Source organism: Panthera uncia (genome assembly GCF_023721935.1).
Source record: "Panthera uncia isolate 11264 chromosome A3 unlocalized genomic scaffold, Puncia_PCG_1.0 HiC_scaffold_11, whole genome shotgun sequence".
NCBI classification, from domain to species: domain Eukaryota; kingdom Metazoa; phylum Chordata; class Mammalia; order Carnivora; family Felidae; genus Panthera; species Panthera uncia.
In genome coordinates this window covers 84,314,220-84,337,016 of record NW_026057578.1, presented here as the reverse complement: position 1 = coordinate 84,337,016, position 22,797 = coordinate 84,314,220, and the positions used below count along the sequence as shown (strand labels likewise).

At 41.8% G+C, this 22,797-nt stretch overlaps 1 protein-coding gene across 8 annotated transcripts in view; it reads left to right on the top strand.

Annotated features, from left to right (window-relative positions):
- Positions 1 to 22,797, top strand: part of AAK1 (AP2 associated kinase 1) — a 180,425-nt gene that overhangs the window by 92,987 nt on the left and 64,641 nt on the right. For all 8 annotated transcript variants that reach the window (XM_049651583.1, XM_049651587.1, XM_049651584.1 and 5 more), the window contains 4 exons: positions 9,404 to 9,512; positions 11,273 to 11,415; positions 20,850 to 20,971; positions 22,296 to 22,377. In XM_049651583.1, the coding sequence (XP_049507540.1) occupies positions 9,404 to 9,512; positions 11,273 to 11,415; positions 20,850 to 20,971; positions 22,296 to 22,377 (456 nt within the window). The remainder of the gene's footprint in view (positions 1 to 9,403; positions 9,513 to 11,272; positions 11,416 to 20,849; positions 20,972 to 22,295; positions 22,378 to 22,797) is intronic.

Genomic DNA, 22,797 nt, shown 5'->3' with positions numbered 1-22,797 from the left:
GCTCATGATTTTTCTTATTTAGCTTTAATATAGGGCATTGTATTGACTGATTTTCAAATATTGAATCAGCCTTACATCCCTGCAATAATCCCTGCTTGGTCATGGCCTATAATTATTTTTATTATGTTTTTGAATTCTATTTGTGAATATTTTGGTTAGGATTTTTACATCTATAATCATGAGGGATAGTGGCATGCAGATTTTTGGTTTTATTCAGCTTTTTATGGTTTTGGTATTAGGGTAATTCTGGATTTATAACATGAGTTAGGAAGTGTACCCTTCTCTTCTGTTTTGTGGAAGAGAGATTTTGTAGAATTGGTGTTTATTCTTCCTTAAGCATTTGTTGGAATTCTCCAGTGAAACCATCTGGGCCTGGGGATTTCTTTTTTGGGAGTTATTAAGTTACAAATTCAGTTTCCTTAATAGTTATAAGGCTATTCACAAATGTCCATCAACTAATGAATGGATAAAGAAGATGCAGTATATATATGCAATGGAATACTACTCAGCGATGAAAAAAAAATAAAATTTTGCCATTTGCAACAATGTGGATGGAACTGGAGGGTACTATGCTAAATGAAATAAACCAGTCAGAGAAAGACAGATATCATATGTTTTCACTCATATGTGTAATTTGAGAAACCTGACAGAGGGCCATAGGGGAAGGGAAGGAAAAATAAGTTATATACAGAGAGGGAGGCAAACCATAAGTGACTCTTAAATACAAAGAATAAACTGATGGTTGATGGGGGTTGGGGGTTACGGGGGGTGGGGAAAAATGGGTGATGGGCACTGAGGAGGGCAGTTGTTGGGATAAGCACTGGGTGTTGTATATAAGTGAAGAATCATAGGAATCTACTCCTGAAGCCAAGAGCACCCTGTATGTTAGCTAACTTGACAATAAATTATAAAAACAAAAATAAAAACAAAAAAAAAAAGTTATGGGGCTATTCAGATTATCCATTTTATATTGGGTAAATTGTGATAGCTTGTATTTTTGAGGAATTGGTCCATTTCATTTAAGTCAAATGTATGCATGTAGAGTTAGTTGTTAGTGATATTCTTGTATTATCTGTGGATGTGTGCCACGTCTATGGCAATATCCCCTGATTCATTCCTGTTATTGATAACTTATATCTTGTATTTCTTTTTTTATTGGTATTGCTAGAGATTTGCCAGTTGATGTTTTCAAAGGACCATCTCTTTGTTTTATTGATTTCTCTATTTTTTCATTTTTTACTTCATTGATTTTCATTCATTCTTATATTTATTATTTCTCTCTTTTTGCTCTGGGTTGATTTATCTATCTATTTATTTATTTATTTAATGTTTATTTAATTTTGAGAGAGAAAGAGAGAGAGCGTAAGTGAGGGTGGGGCAGAGAGAGAGGGAGGCACAGATCTGAAGCAGGCACCAGGCTCTGAGCTGTCAGTGCAGAGTTGAACACTGGGCTTGAGCTCATGAACCACGAGATCATGACCTGAGCCAAAGTCGGATGCTTAACCAGCTGAGCCACCCAGGTGCCCTAGGTTTATTTTGTTCTTCTTTTCCTAGATACTTGAGGTGGGAGTTGACACATTGACATATCATTATCACCTAGAGTCTATAGTTTATATTAAGGTTTACTCTTGGTATTGTACATTGAGTTTGGAATTGTATTAGGGGTTTGACAAATGTATAGCATGTGTCTACCATTATAGTATCATATGGGACAGTTTCACTGCTCCAGACATCCCCTGTGCTCTGCCTGTTTATTCCACCAAATCTCCCAACACCCGATAACCATTGATTTTTATTTTATTGCCCTATTAGTTTTGCCTTTTTCAGAACATCGTATAGTTGGAATTATTCATTGTGTAACCTTAACAGATTGGCTTCTTTCACTTAATACGCATTTTAGGTTCTTCCGTGTCTTTTCATGGTTTGATAGCTCATTTCTTTGTAGAGCAGAATGATATTCCATTGTATGGATATTTCACAGTTCATCCATTGGTCTGTTGAAGAACATCTTGGTTGCTTCCAAGTGTTAGCAATTGTGAATAAAGCTGTCATAAACATCTGTGTGCAGATTTTGTGTGGGTATAAATTTTCAACTCATTTGGATATATTTCATAGATTATCAACTAAGGAATTATTTCAATTTTGAAGATCTTTCTGTTTGTAAGCCAATATTTAAATTTTATTTTATTTTAATTTTACTCTGACTTTTTTTTTTTTTTTAATGTTTATTTTTGAGACAGAGAGAGACAGAGCATGAATGGGGGAGGGGCAGAGAGAGAGGGAGACACAGAATGGGAAGCATGCTCCAGGCTCTGAGCCATCAGCCCAGAGCCTGACGCGGGGCTCAAACTCACGAACCACGAGATCGTGACCTGAGCTGAAGTCAGACGCTCAACCGACTGAGCCACCCAGGCGCCCCATTACTCTGACTTTTAAAAATATATTTTTTTTATTGTGGTCAAAACCATACAACTTAAAATTTACCATCTTAACCGTTTTTTAAAATATTTATGTATTTTGAGAGCGCGAGAGAGCGAGCATGGGTGCGTGAGTGCAGGGGGGGAGGATCAGAGAGAAAGGAGAGAGAGAATCCCAAGCAGGTTCTGCACTGATGCGGGGCTCTGTCAAATTGTATGACCTAAGCCAAAATTCTGAGTTGGACGCTTACCTGACTGAGCCCCCCAGGTGCCCAGCAACTTAACCATTTTTAAGTGTATAGTTTTAACTGTTGGCACAGTGTTATGCAGCAGATCTGGAGAACTTATTTATCTAGTATAACTGAAGCTTTATACCATTGAATAGCAATTCCCCGTTTCTCCTCCCGCCCCAGCTCCTGACAACTACCATTCTAGTCTCAGCTTCTATGAGTTCAGCTGTTTATATACTTCATGTAAGTGGAATCATACAGTATTTGTCCTTCTATGACTGGCTTATTTCACTTACTGTAATATTCTCGAGGTTCATCCGTATTGTAGAAATGACAAGATTTCTTTCTCTTTTAAGACTGAGTCATATTCCACTATATGTATATGCCACATTTTCTTTAGCCATTTATCCATCGATGGACATTTAGGCTGCTTCTGCCCCTTGGTTAGTATGAATAATGTAATGAACGTGGGTGTGCAAATATCTCTTCGAGATCCTGTTTTTAATTCTTTTGGATTTACACCAAGAAGTGGGATTGCTGGGTAATATGGTAATTCTGTGTTTAATTTTCTGTTTTTCATAGTGGCTATTCCCACCAACAGTGCCACAAGGATTCTAATATCTCCACATTCTTGCCAGCACTTGTTATTTTTTGTTTGTTTAATGATGGCATCCTAATAGGCATGAAATGTTCTCTCCTTGTGATTTTGATTTGCATTTTCCTGATGCTTAGTGATGTTGAGCATCTTTTCCTATACTTGTTAGCCATTTTTTGGTAAAACTTTTAAATATTTATTCTAATCAATGTTATATCTAATATAGATATTAGATATATGTGTTATATGTAATATGTACTTATGTATGTTTTTTATATATTAATGTTTTATACATATACCGTGTGTTTGTGCGAAGACAGAAGTCTAGGCTCTGCACTTGGCTTTTGCTGGCACATTGTGGGGAGGGGCTGCAGTTTTTTCTGTGGTTTTGGCTGGAATAGAGTAGTTAGTGGCTGTACGTTTCTGTCTTGCCGGCTGCCCCCTTCCTGGGTTTGGCTAGAGAGAGCAGGCTTTTACTGGGGCTTTTTTTTATCTACGCCCATTAATGTTTTTAGTTAGCCGGCTTCTTCAGTTTCTAGTCTGGTATGTATGGGACAAGAAGATAACACAGAGAGCTCACCATCATCTCATTCCTTGGGTTCCAAAGTTTCTAGTCTGTCTGCTTTCTGTCCACATTTCAGACCCTTTTTGTTATGCTTTTTAAAATGTATACTAGTGTCCAGAGTGTTTAGTTGTTCTTAGAAGGAAGAATAGGCAAAAATACGTCTCCATTTTCCTGGAAATGGAAGTCTTCAGTTTATGCTTTTTAAAAAACAAATTCATTACATTTAGTAAGGCTTTAGAAGGAAGCAGAGATTAAAGCAAGTATTCAACTTACTTACAGTTTTTTTTCTACCATTTTTAATCAAAAGCCCCGCATGATGTCTTTAACCCTCTAGGCTCAGACTTCTGTGCAATGTAGGCCATACCCTAGCCCTTCCTCTCTCAAATGGTGTCAGGATTGTGAAAGGAGGTGGAAGGGATAATGTGCCTTATAACATGCTAAAGCTTATGTGTTAGTGATCAAAGAAGCAGAGTCTTCTCTGCACTTACCCCAGAGTAAGGATATATACCCACATCTCACCCAAACTCAAGAATGATCAGTGGTTCACTAGAGACATTTAATTTTGACAAATGCTATGTGCCATTTACCAGAGTGTGGTATGAGTCTTTGGGTACATCTGGGATATGTGCCCTGATGAAACCAAAAGGATTTTGGTTTCTGATGAACAGTTGGAAGTTGGGTTTTGGGCTTCAGGTTCCTTTGCCTAAAGGCAGGAAAAGATTAATTATCTTCAGACTTAAAGGGATAAGATCTCTAGCTCAAGATGGATCAAGTGCTGTTCTGTGTTCACATCTCCTGGCCCAGACGGATTACATCTGCAGCGAGCTTGATAGTGAGGACACTGAGGTGCCACCAGTCATGTTTGCAGACCTTCTTTCAACAAAAGAGATATCAGAAGATTTGAGGCAGGAAAATGTTTCCATATTCCTAAAAGGGAGAAAGGTAGAATGAGTACAGTAGGGACATTGAGATAGATGGGGGACAAGAATCTGGAACGTATAAAAGATGCTTTGATGCTATTTTTTGTGTAGGAAAAGGTGTGTGTGTGTGTGTGTGTCTGTGTCTGTGTCTGTGTGTGTGTCTGTGTGTGTGTCTGTGTGTCTGTGTACATACATAATACATACTGTTTGGATTTGCCTGAACAAAACACTGAAAAGATGAGGGAGAAGGAAAGATAGAGAGAGAGAGGGAAGGTAAAAGGGAGGAAGGGAGGGTTCCTTATAGGGGATGAGTATTGGAGTAGAAAATAATTTCCTACTATATATTTCTTTCTTTTTGAATGTTAATGTATTACTTATTTAAAATAATTTTTTAATGTTTATTTATTTTTGAGAGAGAGAGAGAGAGAGAGAGAGAGAGACAGAGACAGCATGAGGGGGGTGGGAGGGTCAGAGAGGGAGACACAGAATTTAAAGCAGGCTCCAGGCTCTGAGCTGTCAGCACAGAGCCTGATGCAGGGCTCGAACCCACGAATCGTGAGATCATGACCTGAGCCGAAGTCAGAGGCCCAACCGACTGAGCCACCCAGGTGCCCCAATATATTTTATTTTTAAAATAAAATAAAATTTTAAGTTATTTTGTAGTCACTTGGGTAAATAAGCAGGGATCCAAAGAGCCCTCAGGTTGGATAAGAGCAGGCCATGTCATATCAACATCATGGTGTCTCTGGGAAGGTTTCTGGATAGGAAGCTCAGGATTGTGCACTAGGTCCCGTGTCTGTGGATCGTATCATTTGGGTAAGGACACTCACCAGAGATCTGTGAACAAGTTGGAGAGTTTAGGCTGGATGCCAGGAATAATAGCTACTGTGTATAATGATTTCTGACCAGTGATTTGATATTAATCTTAGAAACTTTCTAAGAAAAAAGCCCTGCAGCTTACCATTAGCTTTATGTTATTTTACATTTAATAAAGAACTTAATTAAAGAGATAGAAGACATACTTATCAATTATGTACCTAATACAAAGTTGGAAGATATAACAACTACACTGGGTAATAGAATCAGGGTCTAAAACAATCCTTACCAATTGAAGCAATGGAGTGATTCTAATGAGATAAAATAACAAGGCAAGGTCATACACTTGGATTTTTATTTTATTTTAACAACTTTACAAGCATAGTTCTGGGAAGGTGGAGATTTAAAGCAGCATAAGTGGAAAAAGACTCAAGTATTTTAGTGGTCAGTTAACTCAGTATGAATATGTAGTGTAATGTGGCTGCCAAAAGAAAAAGAATACCATTTTTAGCTACATTAATAAAATTAATAGTAGGTGATAGTACTCGTCTACTCTGCAGGAGTCCAACGACACCTGGAGTATTAACTGGGGCCATGCTTATAAAAAGGATATAGACAAAGCAAAGCATTTACATGGGAGCAGCCAAAATGGTGATGCAACTAAAAAACGTGTCATTGAAAGTGGGTATATTTAACCCATTTTGGCTACGTCATATTCCATTCTATGTATATATAACATTTTGTATATCCTAATGGACATTGGGGTTGTTTCTGCTTTTTGGTATTATGAATAATGCTGCTAAGGACATTTGTGTTCAAATTTTTGTGTGAATATGATATTTCATTTCCCTTGGGTATATACACAGAAGTGAAATTGTTGGGTCAAGTGGTAACTCTCCTCTTTGAGAAAATGCCAAACCATTTTCCACAGAAGCTGCACTATTTTATATTCTATCAGCAATGTATGAAGGTCCCAATCTCCACATCCTTGCCAACATTTTTTATTATTTCTGTTTTTAATTATAGTCATCCTTGTGGTTGTAGAGTGATATCTCATTATGGTTTTGATTTGTGTTTTCCAAGTGATTAATGGCGTTGAGCATCTTTTCATGTGCCTGTCAGCCATTTGTATATGCTCTTTGGAGAAATTTACATTCAGATCCTTTACCAGTTTTTACATTGTGTTGCCTTTCTATTGTTGAGCTTTAAGGCTTCTTTATAGTCTGGATACTGGATCCTTATGTGTATGATTTGCACATATTTCTTTTCCCATTCTTTATGTGTGTGTGTGTGTGTGTGTATGTGTGTATTATATATATGTATGTATATCATATATGTATATATTACACATATATGTATATATGTGTATATATTACACATATATGTATGTATGTATATATACATACATTATATATATGAAGTTTATTTATTTATTTTGAGAGAGAAAGAGCATGAGTGAGCCAGGGAGGGGCAGAGAGAGAGGGACAGCGAGAATCTGTCAGTGCAGAGCCTGATGCAGGACTCAACTCTGCAAACCATGAGATCATGACTTGAGCCCAAATCAGGAGTCAGATGCTTTACTGACTGAGCCTCCCAGGAACTCCCTATATAACGTTAGTTTAAAAATAAGGTTTAAAATAACAACTCAAACTCCTTAGACTTATCACTGATTAAATTGTAAAATATAAACTGATCCGATCTGTAATTTAACTGAACATTTCCCACTCCCCTAAAAATCAGGTTTTGACTTAGATTCATCATATAGACTTTTATCTCAATACCACAAATAATAATTGTAGCCAAGGGCATCAAGGTATCTTCCCTATATCCTGTCTTTTCCTGAGGCCTTGAGCTCCAATACCATGTGGGTTCCATCCCATACCTCTATGTCCATTTCTGTTCTCCAAGCCTAGGACCGGGCTTGTAATGAAAGTCGGGGAATCTTGGACCTCCTCTGGCCTATTAATATGGAGAACTGAGCAGTGTACCCCCTGTGTGAGTCAGTCTCACTTTGCGGTAAGGTTTTTCTCCTGACCTTTTCTGCATTTCACATCCATTCAAATTGATCTTCTCCATCAGTTACAGACTAGTGAGGTTTTACTGTAAAATCTGAGATGCTGCTGTATCATCAAGTCGTTAAAAGTGAGTTCCATCGTCTCTCTCTCGAAAGAGGAGATCTTTTCTGCTTGGGCATATCTCAGGAACTCTGCAGAAGACAAATGAACAGGAATTTGGGCTTGAACTGATCAGCAGACAGCTTGGCAACTGTTCTAGGATGCCATCTGCAGATGTTAATTATCCAGTTTGGGTCTTCTAATAGCTCTTGACCTCCTCTTGGCTCTACCAAATGCTTTTTTTCCTTCCTGATTTTTTATTATTCCTCTTGGGGTGAGACAAATCAGAGGTAACACTGCTGATTCTTTTTCAAACAGTTAAATGTAGATGAATTACTAATGTGGAAACATTAGTTTTTCATTCGTCTTGTGAACATTTGGAGAACATGATCTTCTGCTCTATTTTGGCTTCAAAAACTTCTCTCCAGTTCTTCCTACTTCCCAGACTGTGTAAACGAAATCAAGTTTTTGAAGAGTTGGTGATGAGACTGAAAAGCAGCGGGAAGAACAGGCCTTGTGACATGAACCCGGAAGTCATTTTCTGTTGTGGAGGAACTTGAAGAAGAGAGACCGCTTTTCTGCTTCATCATCTCCCTTGTCTGTTATCCAAAGTAGTTGCTCGAAGCCTTTTATTTCTCTCATCAAGCTTCTTTCTCATTCCCTTACACTGCAAACGTGGTCTTGCTCTCTACCAAAAACAGAACAATAGATCGGAACTCAATGAAATTCCCTTGTCTCCAGCTGTAAACCAGTATGCATATCCATCTTTGTTTCCTTCCTGCTCTTCTTTCTAAGACCAGTCCCTTTAACAGTGCTCTCAGTCCCTGCCCCTTCTTCCTGCAGGACTTGGTTCCAGCAGTTATCCTTTGTCCTCTCCTATATGCTAAAGGTTTCTGCTCCTGGCTGCTTCCACTCTCCCAGGCTCACTTCTCTCCCATCCTAAGAATTTCTTCTCTCCATGCTGTTCCTCTCTGAAGCACGAGATGTTCTAGAGGACTGATTTGTAGTCACCAGCTCTATGTACTCAACTCTTTGCAAGTCCATTTCTGCTCTCCTCACCACCCCCATCCCATCCCTTCTCTGAAACTGTTCTCTCATAGGGCTCCAGTGACTTTCCACTGTTAGTTCCAGTGTCACATTTCTGTTTTTGTCTACCTTTCTGAGGCAACAGTCATTCTTACTCCTTCACTCAGTGGAAAGTTCTAATGAGTTTTAACTTTGATGCTCAGAGTTCAGGTATATTCATTTGATACTATGATATTTCTTCTTGTCTTGGTATATAATTTCAAATTAAAAGAGACTTTATTTATCACTCTAAGCAGCCAAATCTCTGGTTAGTGTGGTGGTAGTTACCGTTTTTATGGTCTAAACTGCCATGTTTGTATGGTGACGCATAGAACCACTTCTTTTTCCACTCCCCTCTTCTTGAATTTTTTTTTAAATGTTTTTATTTATTTTTAAGACACAGAGAGACAGAGCATGAGCAGGGGAGGGGCAGAGAGAGAGGGAGACACAGAATCTGAAGCAGGCTCCAGGCTCTGAGCTGTCAGCACAGAGCCTGACGCGGGGCTCGAACTCACGGACTGTGAGATCATGACCTGAGCCGAAGTTGGACGCTTAACCGACTGAACCACCCAGGCTCCCCCTCTTTGTATTTAAATTATCTGTGCTAATGGAACTGACTGGCTCATTTTGTCTGTATTGGTATCTGTAACTAATACTATATTTCTCTACTCTTCTTTACAGAGAGACCTGTCGGGGCACAAGAACATTGTGGGCTACATTGACTCCAGTATCAACAACGTGAGCAGTGGTGATGTATGGGAAGTGCTCATTCTGATGGACTTCTGTAGGGGTGAGTATATGTCCCATACCTTAAGCTCCCATTGCTCTGGAACTTTGATTGTCAAGGGCATGGGGTCATTTCAGTTAATGTGCACTGTGCCCTAATGTATGTTGTTGTGGTTTTAAAGATGTGGAAACTGTGAGGCTAAAAGATACAGAGCATGCTGTCACGTCTTGGTTATTCTTATGGTGGCAAACAATTTGAAATGGTGGATAATACAAAACTCCCTTTTTGTTAGATTTAGGAAGGTTTGGTGCTTGTGTATGAATGAGAAAGGATGAGGGGGAGAATGAATGTGTTATTTGTGATGCTTTAAAACAAGTGATGAAGGCACATAATAAAGACCCAACTCCAGATGGACTGAAGAAACGATTCAGCCTCTCAACTCCCTCCCTCCTGTGTTCTCTTCTCCACCCACACCACCTTGTGTTGGGGAGGGGGTGGGTGGGAAATAATCCTTTTCGTCTAATGGAAATGACCTTTCCTCTCCTTGCTTGCAAGCTGTAATTGCCAGTAAGGCTCCATTCAAACGATGCTGCTGTTACCAGTAGAGTTAAGTAGTTGAAAGCTTGGAGTTTCAAGCCACATTTATCTCCGGAAATCCAGACTGTAGCATGAATTGATTCAGATTTGACTGCGTTTCAAACAGCCAGCCTGGAGGTTTGACTTTTTTTTGGCTTAAGCAGCTGCCACTTATAGGCTTGGGTCACTGTCTCCTGTTTGGTGCCCTGTTTTATAATCATCCTTACTTCCACTGACATTTTCCTTGCCTTTAAAGATACTGTCCGTAAGTTAAATACGTTGTTAACCCTCAAAATGTGATGTTAACCAATAATTTTAGCCTGTCTTGTAAGAACTCTTAAGCTGATTTTATAAAATACTACCAAATTTGGACTTGACAGTTTGTTTCGTCCTGTCCATTCCCTTTTGGGTGTTAAAATATTTAGAGACGTGGCAGTAGGAGCATCCAGGGATCTGGATAATTTTGTAAGTGAGGTCATCAATCTTACTGTCCTGGAGAATAAATGTTGGGGTAGCATTTCTACATTCTTGGCAGCAAGTAGTTAGTGAAGCCAGAGATACCACGCCGTTCCTAAAGCACAGGCTAAAAAGCTGTCTTCTGGGGCGCCTGGGTGGCTCGGTCGGTTAAGCGTCCCATTTCGGCTCAGGTCATGATCTCGCGGTCCGTGAGTTCAAGCCCCGTGTCGGGCTCCATGCTGACAGCTCAGAGCCTGGAGCCTGTTTCCGATTCTGTGTCTCCCTCTCTCTCTGCCCCTCCCCTGTTCATGCTCTGTCTCTCTCTGTCTCAAAAATAAATAAACATTAAAAAAAAAAATTTTTTTTTTTAATAAAAAAAATAAATAAAAAGCTGTCTTCTTCTTGCTCTTGGAGTCTATTGTGTAGTCTGATTCCTACTAAAAGATATGACAGGTTGAACCTTGGGGCCTCATCTCGTACAAATGGGGACAGTAGACCCAAGTGGTTATAGCAGGACCATATTGTCGCTTCTACTAATCTTGAAGATGTAATGAAGGCAGCTCACGTCTGGAGTGCTTTATAAAATAGACTGTTTTTGATGCGTTAGAAGAGGCACTGGATCGCAAGAAGACAAATATGGGCCCGGGAACCAAGACACTTGGGTGCCTCAGCCAGCAATCAGCTCTGTTACCTTGGGCCAGGTTGCTTCTCTGTGGACAGCCGTTCATTGTCTTGGGTAAGTCGTGAGTCTGAGTGTTTCTAACCTCTCCCTTGCTCTGTGTCCCCTCCAGGAGGCCAGGTGGTCAACTTGATGAATCAGCGCCTGCAGACAGGTTTTACAGAGAATGAAGTGCTCCAGATATTTTGTGACACCTGTGAAGCCGTTGCCCGCCTGCACCAGTGCAAAACTCCTATTATCCACCGTGACCTGAAGGTAACAGGCCGCACTGCTTCATGAAGTGTGTTCAGGGTATTTTCCATCTGCCCCGGGGATGGGGGAGATGCTTTGGGCATGTGAGAGAAAAGCTTAAGGCATGGAAACCTTACATGTCTTACATTCTGCCTGGGGAGAGAAAATAGAAATTAAAATAAAGAAAGTATAAAACAGGTATCACTTTTATTACCTAGGTAGCCTTTGGAAATTCTTTATAATCATCCACTGCCTGAATACATGCTGTTCTTGTTTTTCCTGACAGAGTCCTAGTTTTACTTTTCCAGGGTTATAGAAAATAATATGCTCGTTTAAATGGTTTGTGAACAGTGATGCTTGGTTTTTAAAGTCTCTCTCGTATTTTGCAAAATCCATTAAGTAATTATTTAAAAATTTTGTTCTACTAATTACCATCTCCTTGTAGCCGGCCTTTCGTATTCTAGTCATTTGACAGCGTTTGTTGAATGGCATTGGCAGCCGGGTAGGATTCACTGACACGTGCCATGTACCCTACTAGACGCTTTATGCACACTCTTTGGAGGAAGATGTTCTTCTTTACATTGTATAATCAAGGAAACTCAGGTCACATGACTTGACTGAGGTCATACAACCGGGAAGGAGCAGCACCAGAATGTGAAGCTAGCTCTTCTGATTCTAAATTACAATTTCTTTTCATTATCCCTGTGTTTTGAGAAACACGCTTCATGGCTAATAACTTATATCAGCAGCCCCTGGTGTACTTGTTAAGTGCAGGCTACTGGATTCTGCACTGAATCTGTTGGGCTATAATTTTTATGGTGGTGTCAGGGAAGCCCAGGAATTCATAGCTTAATAATCGCCCTGGGTGGGTTTTGTGTGTTTTAAAGTTTGAGGAACACAAGGGGCATGCCAGCATTTCTGTTTTGAGGGATTTTTTTTTCTTTTTAGCTTTTTTTAAAAAATGGAGATATAATTCATACACCATAAAACTCACCCTTTCGAAGCATACAGTTCAGTGGCTTTTACTGTATTTACCAGGCTGTGCAACCATCACACTATCTGACTCCAGAACATTTCGTCTCCCCAAAGGAAACCGTGTGTATCCATCAGCAGTCACTCTTCACTCCCACCTCACCTCAGCCCCAGGCAAACACTAATCTGCTTTCTGTTGCCTGTTCTGTGCATTTCATACAAACGGGCTCATTCAGTAAGAGGCCTCTCGTGTCTGACGTCTTTCACCTAACGTAATGATGTTGTCAAGGCTTATCGGTGTTGCAGCGTGTAGCACCACTTCATTTCTTCTCATGGCATGATATTCACAGTGTAGATAGACTACATTTTGTTTATCTGGTCACTGATGGACATTTGAGTTGTTTTGACCTTGGATATTCCGAACGAGACTGTGAACACCTGTGTACCTGTTTCAAGTGGGCACATGTCCGTTCTCTTGAGCATCTACCTAGAGGTGGAATTGTTGGGTCGTGTGGTAACTACAGTTAACTCCCTGAGGAACTGCCAAACTGGTTTGTGGAGTGGCTGTGCTGTTTCTATGCCACCAGCAACACATGAGGGTGCCGTTTTCTCCACATCCTCACCAACCCTTACCGTCCTTTTTTATTTTAGCCATCCCGGTTAGTGAAAAGTGGTACTTACATCCCGGCGTTTCTGTAGTAAAGCAGTGAGCTTAAGGGAACATAGGTACATAACTTCAAAAGACTTACATAGCCTCCTCCAGTGTCCCTCTACCCACAGTCAGCCCTTTTTCTAGTAGGAAAGGGAGAATACATTTCAGTAAGTATTATGAGCCTAGCAGAGTACAAGTACATAATTCTGTGGAATGGGGTACAGTAACACGGTATAATACGGTTCCTACTTCCCAGATGCTTTGGTATTGGTGACAGGATATAAATGAAACAAATGAAACATTTAGATTTGAAACAGAGACAGGTGAAATACAGAACTTTGTAGAACAAAGTGATGAACAAGCAGAGTTATCAAGCTGTTTAACGTACGATCGGGTCGCGGGACCAGGTAACGGAAGTTGGGATCTTCTGGAAAAGTGGGATTTTACAGGCTTGTGGGATTTAAGTGGTCACAAAGAGGACGAAGGACATGTCAGGCAGAGAGCAGATGCTGAGGGCTACCTAGAGAAGGGGACAAGGAGGCCTTAGAGCATGCGTGTCCGTCTCCAGGCACACCTGTGACACAGCAAGTGCCTGCCAGGGCATGAAGGTGAGGGCAAAGGAAGGAGGCAGAGAGGGCCACTGAGCACCCTTGTAGAGAGTGCTGATCCCGTGTTCTCGAACAGAATCTTCCTTTATTTTAACTGGATTAAATGAGGCCTCAATGATGAATCATTTCATACCTGTAAATACAACCTACCTAATTTGCACATTCCCATCATCTCAGTGCTGCTGTGAGGCGGTTGGTTAAGTGTCGTCCAGTGATAGGAGCCTGAAGTACAGAGCTCAGGGTCCACCTGGGGACAGGAAGTAGGATGGGAGTAGGAGCCCCGGACTCTTTCTTCGCTGCCCTGAATGGTCCATGAGATATTTTAGCAGAAGAACGTGGAGCAAAGTGGAATTGGAGGAGAGGCTGCCACGCTGGTTCCCAGCTCATCCGTAGCCCTGTACCCCTTGACCCTCCTCGGTGCTCCTGAAAGTCAGCACAGCACTGGCAACACGCTGTGGGGCTCTGTAGTTGTGTTTTAATGCATGGTGAAGACCGTCAGGCCTGCTGCTGGGCTGCCGGGAGTGATTCAGAAGACTTTGTTTCCATTTCTGCTCTACCTTGGAAATAGGGAATGTAAATAGGGGCCCCTGGGAGGAGGCCTCGATTGTGATTGTTCCCAAAAAGTCCTGTGGCTGTTAATTGCAGTTATTGACTCCTGGTTGTTTTGACTGAAGGTTTCCCAGACTCCCCATATCTTATACTCTGTGCCGTATAGCTGTTTTGGTTAGCAAATTAGATTGTATTGATTTCTACTAATATGTGCCCGGTGGGCAGTCAGTCCGTTTGCCTCCCGCACTGCCAGCCTCCTAAGGCCTGACCAAAAAGTCCCTGTGTACCTGTTGTTTGCCATCACGTAGTCTCGGACACTCTGAGCTTCATGTCCAGCCACTACAGTCCTAGCCGTAGCCAGAGCCTAGAAGTTCTTAATTCTCCTGTTGGCCAGAGGAGGTGCTGGTTGCTGATCTGTAGTTGCTTCTCTAAGCAGATTTACATTTGGTGAGGAGGCACCATCTTGAATAAAAGTCAGTACGACATGGAAAAGAGCATAGGCCAGGCCAGCTGCAGATCCCCTTGTGGAGTCAGTGCCACCCTGGGTCTGCTTGTTCACACGCAGAACAGAGGAAAAGCTCCTCTTGCCCTGCCTGCCACGTGTGTGGTCTTTCTTTCAAATTATGTGTGGGAAATAAACTGAAAGCGGTCCCTATCCTGAAGCAGCTTATGTTATAAAAATAACCATTACCAAAGTTCTGTTCGTTATTGGAGGTCTTTCTTCAAATACGATAATTTAGCATATTAATCATTTCCCTGTTTTTGTTTAATTTTTATCTCTCTGAGGAAAGAAAGAGATCATTGCAGATCATGGGGTCATAGAGCTGGGAAGGTCACCTAAGCCAGCCCTCTCCTATTACCAATGAGGAATCCTCTGCCCAGAAAGGCTGTGACCTGCACAGCTAATTCTGTGGTCAAACTAGAACAAAGGCCAAGGGTTTTTACTCCCCATTTTGGTGTTTGTTTGTTTTTGCTCTGTTACACCATGCTGTCTGTCCAGGCACTTAAGAAGGGATTAAGATTTAATAAGTGCATTCAGATTGAGAAAGTCACGAATGTCTCCTCTTTCATCAGAAAAGAGATTTTGATTTTGTGAAGTACAATAGGATGAAGATTCTTGTCCCATTTTTAGAATCACAAGTTTGAACACCTACATTTATCTAATCCTCCAAAATTTCTAGTGATTGAAATGCCTGAATGCCATATCTGTTTGGAATAATGTGAAGAGGAAGGGTCAGTAGGAGGTGGCTTTCCAGACCTTTTAGCTACAGCTGTAAGCAGAGTTTGGGAGTGACAGCTTTAATAACCCTCTTAAGCCGATGGGTTGGGAAATAAGGTCAGCAGCATTAAACCCTCAAAGAGCTGGAAGACTGTAGGATTGTAAGCAGTGGTCACCACCATTAGGCTTACATCCTAAGGGACTTTGCCAAAAACAGATCACTAGGAAAGTTCTCTGGAGCTTCCAGAAGATGATACACGAATGTCCAGTTGGTTGTCTCCCTTCCTTGTCCACCTTAATTCCTCTGGGCCCTGTTCTAGACCTGGCCTGAGTCGCCTCCCCTCTAGACAATTGCACCCGCCCTCGTGTTCTCCCTTCTCCTCTCTCACCATGCTAACCTTCCTAAAACACCTCTTTCCATCTGCTGAGTGTCTCCCTAGTGGCCTTCCTCAGTCTGCCCTCTGTCAGCTGCTCTGGTCCTCTCTCTTTCTCCCTTCATGGTTGCCGGTGTGAACTGCCCTCATTCCTTGATGGCATAATGCGTATCAGTGCAGCGGTGAGGGTGTAGCTTCAGCACGCAGGCAGACTGAGCCCCATCCTGCCCTACCCGCCTAGTGACCTCAGGCATGTTAGGTAACTGGGCTCCACTTTCTCATCTCTTAACTGGGGACAATAAGACTTTGTAAGAATTTGTAAGAATTTCATGAAATCCTGTAGGTAAAAGTGCCTCCTAGTGAGTGCTGCTAGCTGCTGATACTATTGTATTGCTATTGTTATTGTCATCATTCCTGCTTCTCTGCCTTTGGTTCTGTTATGAGTTTCACTCACCTAAGTCCTTCACTTCCCCAAGGCCCAGCAGTATCCGGCCTCCCCATTCACAAGGGCGCTAGCCCTTAGTATGCCCAGTCCCATGTCCTCAGTTCTCTTTGTGGCACTGGTGCCCAGCACAGTACTGTCCCAGCCAAGGTGGCCTGCTTCTGTGCCTCAGATGCCTCAGGCCTGCTCCCTCCTCTCCTCTGAGAGTGCCCTTCCCCCAGGGGGTCTGTGGCTGCCCTTCATTTGGGTCTCTGCTCACCTCATCCCAGTGACCTTTCCAACTGTGCCATTTGCACAGTATTTACCCCTTACATGTATTTAACCTGTTGCCTTTTTTTTTTTTATAACAGTTAGCACCACCTGGCAATTATACTTACTCCCTTACTCTCTTCCACTAGACTCTACACGACACGAGCAGCTGAACTTGGATTTGTTCATAACTTTATCTCCAGAAGCTACTTGGCATATAGTAGGAGTTCAAATGTGTGTGTGTCTCTCTAAAATGAGTGGTAATAACTTCTTAGGTTTATATAGGGAGACTTATAGTTTGCTCTCACATACATTCTCTTGCTTGCTTCATAACAACCATGATAGAAATAGTATTAGCTGTACTTTGCAGATGAGAAACAAGCCCAAAGAGGTTTAAAGGTTTGTCCAAGGTCAGACATCTAAATAGTCCCTGAGCTCTTCTGACCCCCAGGTCCAATGTGGTTGCCACGCACCAGGCTCTGTGTTAAGTGTGCTGGTGGTGACGAAGGGCAGCGGCCAGCTTGATCTTGGAGGTTTCCACGGGTGTTACAAGTCACAGGGACAGACTGAGAAGGTGCAGAGGGTGTGGCCGCTGCTGAGGTGGCTGCTGCTAAGCGAGTTCACCTTCGCAGTCTCATGATCCTCCCAGCAAACCTGCAGAGCCACCGGAGCAGGGCTTATGGTTCTTACCTGCATTAGTATTTCTTTGATATCGATAAGGCTTTCCCCTATGTTGGTATTTCTGGCTTTAGGTCCACTTTTGTACACACCTTTACTTTTTAACTGCTTTTCCTGCAAATACAGTCTTGTGCAATGTTATCTTTATGGGAAGGTTGATAACGGTATAACTGCTGAGTGCTGCCACTCTGGAGCTAACCAGAAATACAAACCGAGTTTTTTAGGTGAGGGGGATAAAAACAAGACAAAAACCCTTATGTGCCTCATCGTTATTCTGTCTTTTGTCTACTCAGTTTTCCTTCCCGCTGACCCCCTCACCCCCACCCCCACTGCCTCTGGCCCAACCCAGTGATTTTGGTCCCTGGAACTACCTCATTTGTATTTTGATGTGAACTCACTTAACAGTGTTTTAGAATGTACGATCTAGCATTAGAAGAATAGAAACTAATTTGGGAAGGGACTGAACACATATAATGGGAGATGCATGGTTTCACGTGAGACCAGGAAGGAAGATCACTGCTAATGGATACTGAATAAGGGATGGAAGGGTATCTGGTGTATATAAAATACTTGACTGGGTATTGCAGAAGACACACAGGCATAGTGTAATTATAGACCAGAAGTTGGCAAACTTCTGCAAAGGACCAGATAGTAAATATTTTGGCTTGTCAGCCAGATAGTCTGTCACAACTACTCACCTCTGCCACTGGAGCTCAAAAGCAGCCATAGACTAGAGGATAAGTAACCAATGGGCATGGCTGTATTTGGCCCAAAGGTCTTACTTTGGCAGCTCCTCCTATGGACAGTGAGTTCTGCAGATTTTGTAGGATAGCCATGGAAGGTTTTACTGAGGACTTGTGACTTGAGCAAAGCCCTGAAGAATGGCTACGATTTGACAGGTAGAGAATGAGCACTTGAATAAAATGATAAACCAGGCGATACAGGGAATGTTTACGAGACACTGAGCAAAGCAGCCTAGCTAGTGGTTAGACACCTGGTTCCTCATTGACTAGATTCCTATTATGGGATATTTGTGAACATAAAGGACCAACGTAGCCCTGTCCTTAAGCTTGTATCCAGTACACTGGGCAAATGTAGTCATCATACCCACCTCAGTTGGTGGATACTTACGGGTGGGGACTGTGAGTAATTCATCTGCTTCCTACCCTGGAAGAAAGGTAATTACCTGCCTTTCTCTAGAATGAAATTGCCTAGGTTTGCTTCCCAGCTTCATCACTGTGAGTCTCACTCTCCACATCTGTAAAACAGGGATATTATTATATTATTATGAGGATAATCCATGTAAAGTGATGAGTACAGTAGTACTCGTAATAGTAAAAGCTCAGGAAGTCGTAGCTGTTCTGTTTATAACCTCTAAAGTAGATTAGAAATATTAGTATTGTTTTGTCGGAATTATTTTAGATTCCTAAAGTGAGTATATGTTCAGGATAGCTTGACTGTTTTACTTTGTGTAAATAGGTTAAACTGATGAGTTTTTTTTTTTTTTTTAATGTTTATTTATTTTTGAGACAGAGAGAGACAGAATATGAACGGGTGAGGGTCAGAGAGAGAGGGAGACACAGAATCTGAAGCAGGCTCCAGGCTCTGAGCTGTCAGCACAGAGCCCAACGCGGGGCTCGAACTCACAGACCGCAAGATCGTGACCTGAGCCGAAGTCGGACGCTTAACCGACTCAGCCACCCAGGCACCCCTAAACTGATGAGTTTTTGAAAAGCTGTAGATGGTAGAAATATTTGCTTCCCTTAGCCTTGTCTCTGGAGAACAAGAGCATATCCATGAGAGATGATAGCCGTAGTTCATACTGCCTTATGTGGCTAAAAATCCCAAGGTCAAAATTCTAGGTTAAAGTGATTGTAGGTTAACAGTGCCCCAGGTGCAAAAGCATATCCTTTCTGGAAGAACAATAGACTTTAAACTCCGGCCTCATAGGCTTCCCCCAGATGAATTCCAAGGAACATGAGTTAACAGCAACAGTAACAAAACCCCTCATATAACAGTACCAGGAGTGAGACTCAGTAGGAGTAAGAGACAACAAATAAAAGAATCAGTTTGCAGCAAAGACTTTAGGTATTAGATTTAGCAGATACAAACTATAAACATTTTTATAATACATAATGTAATTTTTAGGAGAATTAAAGCAAGTATAGGTAGAAACGAGTATTGGAACAAGAGACTATCACAGTTGACCGGATTTTTGTTTGTTTGTTTTTTTAAAGAACCAATATGTGCAGTAATAGGGTCTGGGTATTTGGTGGCTCCCATCTTGCTTCTGACAGACACACATACACACAAACACAGTATTAAATGTGTTCCTCTTTTTTAACTTTACCATTCAACCAACATTTCTGTACCAAGCACAATGGTAGGCACTGGCAGAGAAGACTACAAACGCAATGAAGAGATGGTGCTTGTCTTTTTTTTTTTTTTTTTTTTTTACATTTATTTATTTTTTGAGAGACATAGAAAGATAGAGCACAAGTTGGCGAGGGGCAGAGAGAGAAGCGGACACAGAATCCGAAGCAGGCTCCAGGCTCTGAGCTGTCAGCACAGAGCCTGACACAGGGCTCGAACTCACAAACCGTGAGATCATGACCTGAGCCGAAGTCAGACGCCCAACCCGACTGAGCCACCCAGATGGGTGGCTGAGCCACCCCGAGATGGTGTTTGTCTTTAAGGAGCTGATAGTAGACTCTGGCCTTTGTTTTCCGAAGGTGATCAGTCTTTGGAAGGCTGAAGACAAAAGACAATGGAGACTATAGACTTACTGGCCCAACAAGATTTTTTGGCCGCCATTTTACTGCCCATGCATAGCTAGGTCTGTCCTCCAACATACCGGTCAACGCAATTCACCTAGACCAAAAATGACTCAGTACATCCTGAGTACAGAAGTGCGCACTATTTTGGAGTTATTCTTGCACTGGCATACTCCTTTGATACCAGAGATTTCTGTAGATTCTGGTCTTTGTAAGCTCCCTTCTACCTGGAACTGCTAACTCACTGTCCAAAGAATTCATCTACAGAAAGATAAGGTAATACTTCAACAGGAAAACTGGACATTTGCCCACAAGCCTTTAATCACTTTGAGAAGTAACTAAAATACAGCAAATGTTTATTAATTCTGGAAATTCTAACTTAGTGTAGTAAAGAAATTGATATATGCACGTATAAGACTCCAGTGAAATCACTGACGTCAGGAAGAATGAAGTACTGAAGGGCCATGGGGAAAGAGTGACATTTGTCTGAGTGGGTGCTTGAGGAAGGCTTCAAAGAAGAGGTGGCATCTGAACTGGAGTTCGGAAGATGAATGGGATATTGATAGTTGGCTAAGGGGGTGGAGGTCATAGAGCGTATTCTAGATGGAGAGAAAAGCATGAAAAAAGATACAGAGACTTAAAAGTATTGGGACTGTTTCTGCCAAGGTGAGAAATGTAGCTGGAAATCTAGGTAAGTGGGACTCATTTCCCCATTGTGGACTTTCCTCTATTTACCCCCTCTACTCTCATTTTACCCTGTTACTGTGCTTTTCTTTTTGTTCACTTGGGATGACCCCTGGCGAGATACTTGGTGGGGAAGAACTTTCCTGTGCATATTAGTGGGATTATCAGAAATAGAATATTTATGTGACTATGAACCAGATTTTCATATGCATTACTAAATAATATCTTGGATCGGGTGGTTGGGGAATGTTTTTCAGGTTGAAAATATCCTCTTGCATGACCGAGGCCACTACGTCCTGTGTGACTTTGGAAGCGCCACCAACAAATTTCAGAATCCACAAACTGAGGGAGTCAATGCAGTAGAAGATGAGATTAAGAAGTAAGCCTTTCCTCTTCTCTTGGAGTTTCGTCCATTTGCAGATCAGCAACATTACTTTCAGCTTCTGGATGAGAAGGTCAGGGTGGAAAGACCAGGGTGCTAGTCATGGCCCCCCTTGTCTCAGAGCATCGTGTTGGGCAGTGGGATTGTTTGATTTTAAGAGGAGGCTGCAGAAGTGGTTTGCAAGCGTTGGTCAATAGCGTAAAATGAAGGAATCATACAGCGCTTTATCAATGGACCAGTGGTCACTGTACATAGATATTTTGACTTAAGTCACACAGCCCTTAAAAAGCTGAATGGTACACAAACCATAGAGGTACTGTGATGTTTTTAAGCAGAATCACAACTATGATATTATCAGTCAGTTGGATGTGCTTTTCACTGAACCCTGCATTGCTGTGTATTCCTTCTTGCTCCTAAGGAGGTCACCAATCTAATGGAATTAATGGTAAGTAGGAATGTGAAGTCTCTACAGATACTGAATCACTGACTGCCATGAGAAAAAGCTTCTTTAAATTTCTGGCTCCAGTTAAGAACCTGACCCATTTTCCCCTATTGTCAAGAGTGTTAGATTTTTCACAGGCCATAATACTACTAATAATCCAGAAGTCTAGTATGCACACCTGTATCCTGACCCTCAGTCTCCTTTCCTGCATCACTCTTGGCAGCCAAGCCTGGGGTGGGAAGACTTCCGGTCCAAGGCTCTGGTGGACACCTAGAGCACGGTGCCCTGTGGGCTTTAGAGACTCAAGCAGCATAAGTCACATGCTTGGCCACACCAAGACGCTCTTTGAAGCGGAGCTTGTGCTCCTCTTTCCTTGAGCCAGAGATAAGGGGAAAACTCTTGCTTCATTCCTCTTCCGGCAGCAGAGATTCGTCCACCTCCCACCTCAGCTGTTCTTTCCGCTGTTGTGCAGTGTCTCAGCCAGCATTACACATCAGCATTGAGCCACACTTAAGGAAATTACTATTTTTAAAAACAAATCAGCAAGACATGATATCGAACAGTAAGGATTTGCAGAAGAAGATTTTTTCATTTGAGGACCCAAGAAAAGTTGCTTTTAGAGTTTATTTAAGTGCCTTAGCGTCTGGGTTGCCACACGCTCTCAGATAGAAGGGCTGCTTCTAAAGGGCCATGGGTGTGTACCCAGGACAGCTTTTCATTTTATCTACACTACTATTTCCTACTCTCTTCTGCAGATTGCTCCCAGGGAACTAGACTTTATTAATATAGACATGAATGTATTAAAAAGTATTTCTGCTACCCCTGGTTTTTAACGATAGCATTGACATATTTAACAAAAACCAAATCTCTTGATTGTAGATACACAACGCTGTCCTATCGAGCACCAGAAATGGTCAACCTGTACAGTGGCAAAATCATCACTACGAAGGCAGACATTTGGGTAGGTGTCAACTAACCTATCCGCATCTCAGATACCAGCAGTCTTGACTGTAAATTCCCAAGTCTAATCCAGGCAGTGCCATAGCAAGCGTGGCCACTGTACCATATCACTGTCTCCCTATCTCTCAGAGTTATTCTTGGGGTGACCTGCCACTGCTCCGTGAAGCATGTCAAAGGAAATTATTTTAGAGCTCTGTGAAAATTATTCAGGTGACCTGCCCGTTATTTAGGTGGTTTTCATATATGTGTTACTAGTTCCTAAGAGCAAAATAACTGAAATACTTGTTCTTTTTTGGAACACCATTTGGTAACGCTGGTAGAAATATCGTAACTCAGCAGCTAAATAGTGGTGCCGAGTTCTAAATTCAGGTTTCTTCTAATAGGTTAATAGTACATAGCTTTTATATCTGCTAGTAAGTGT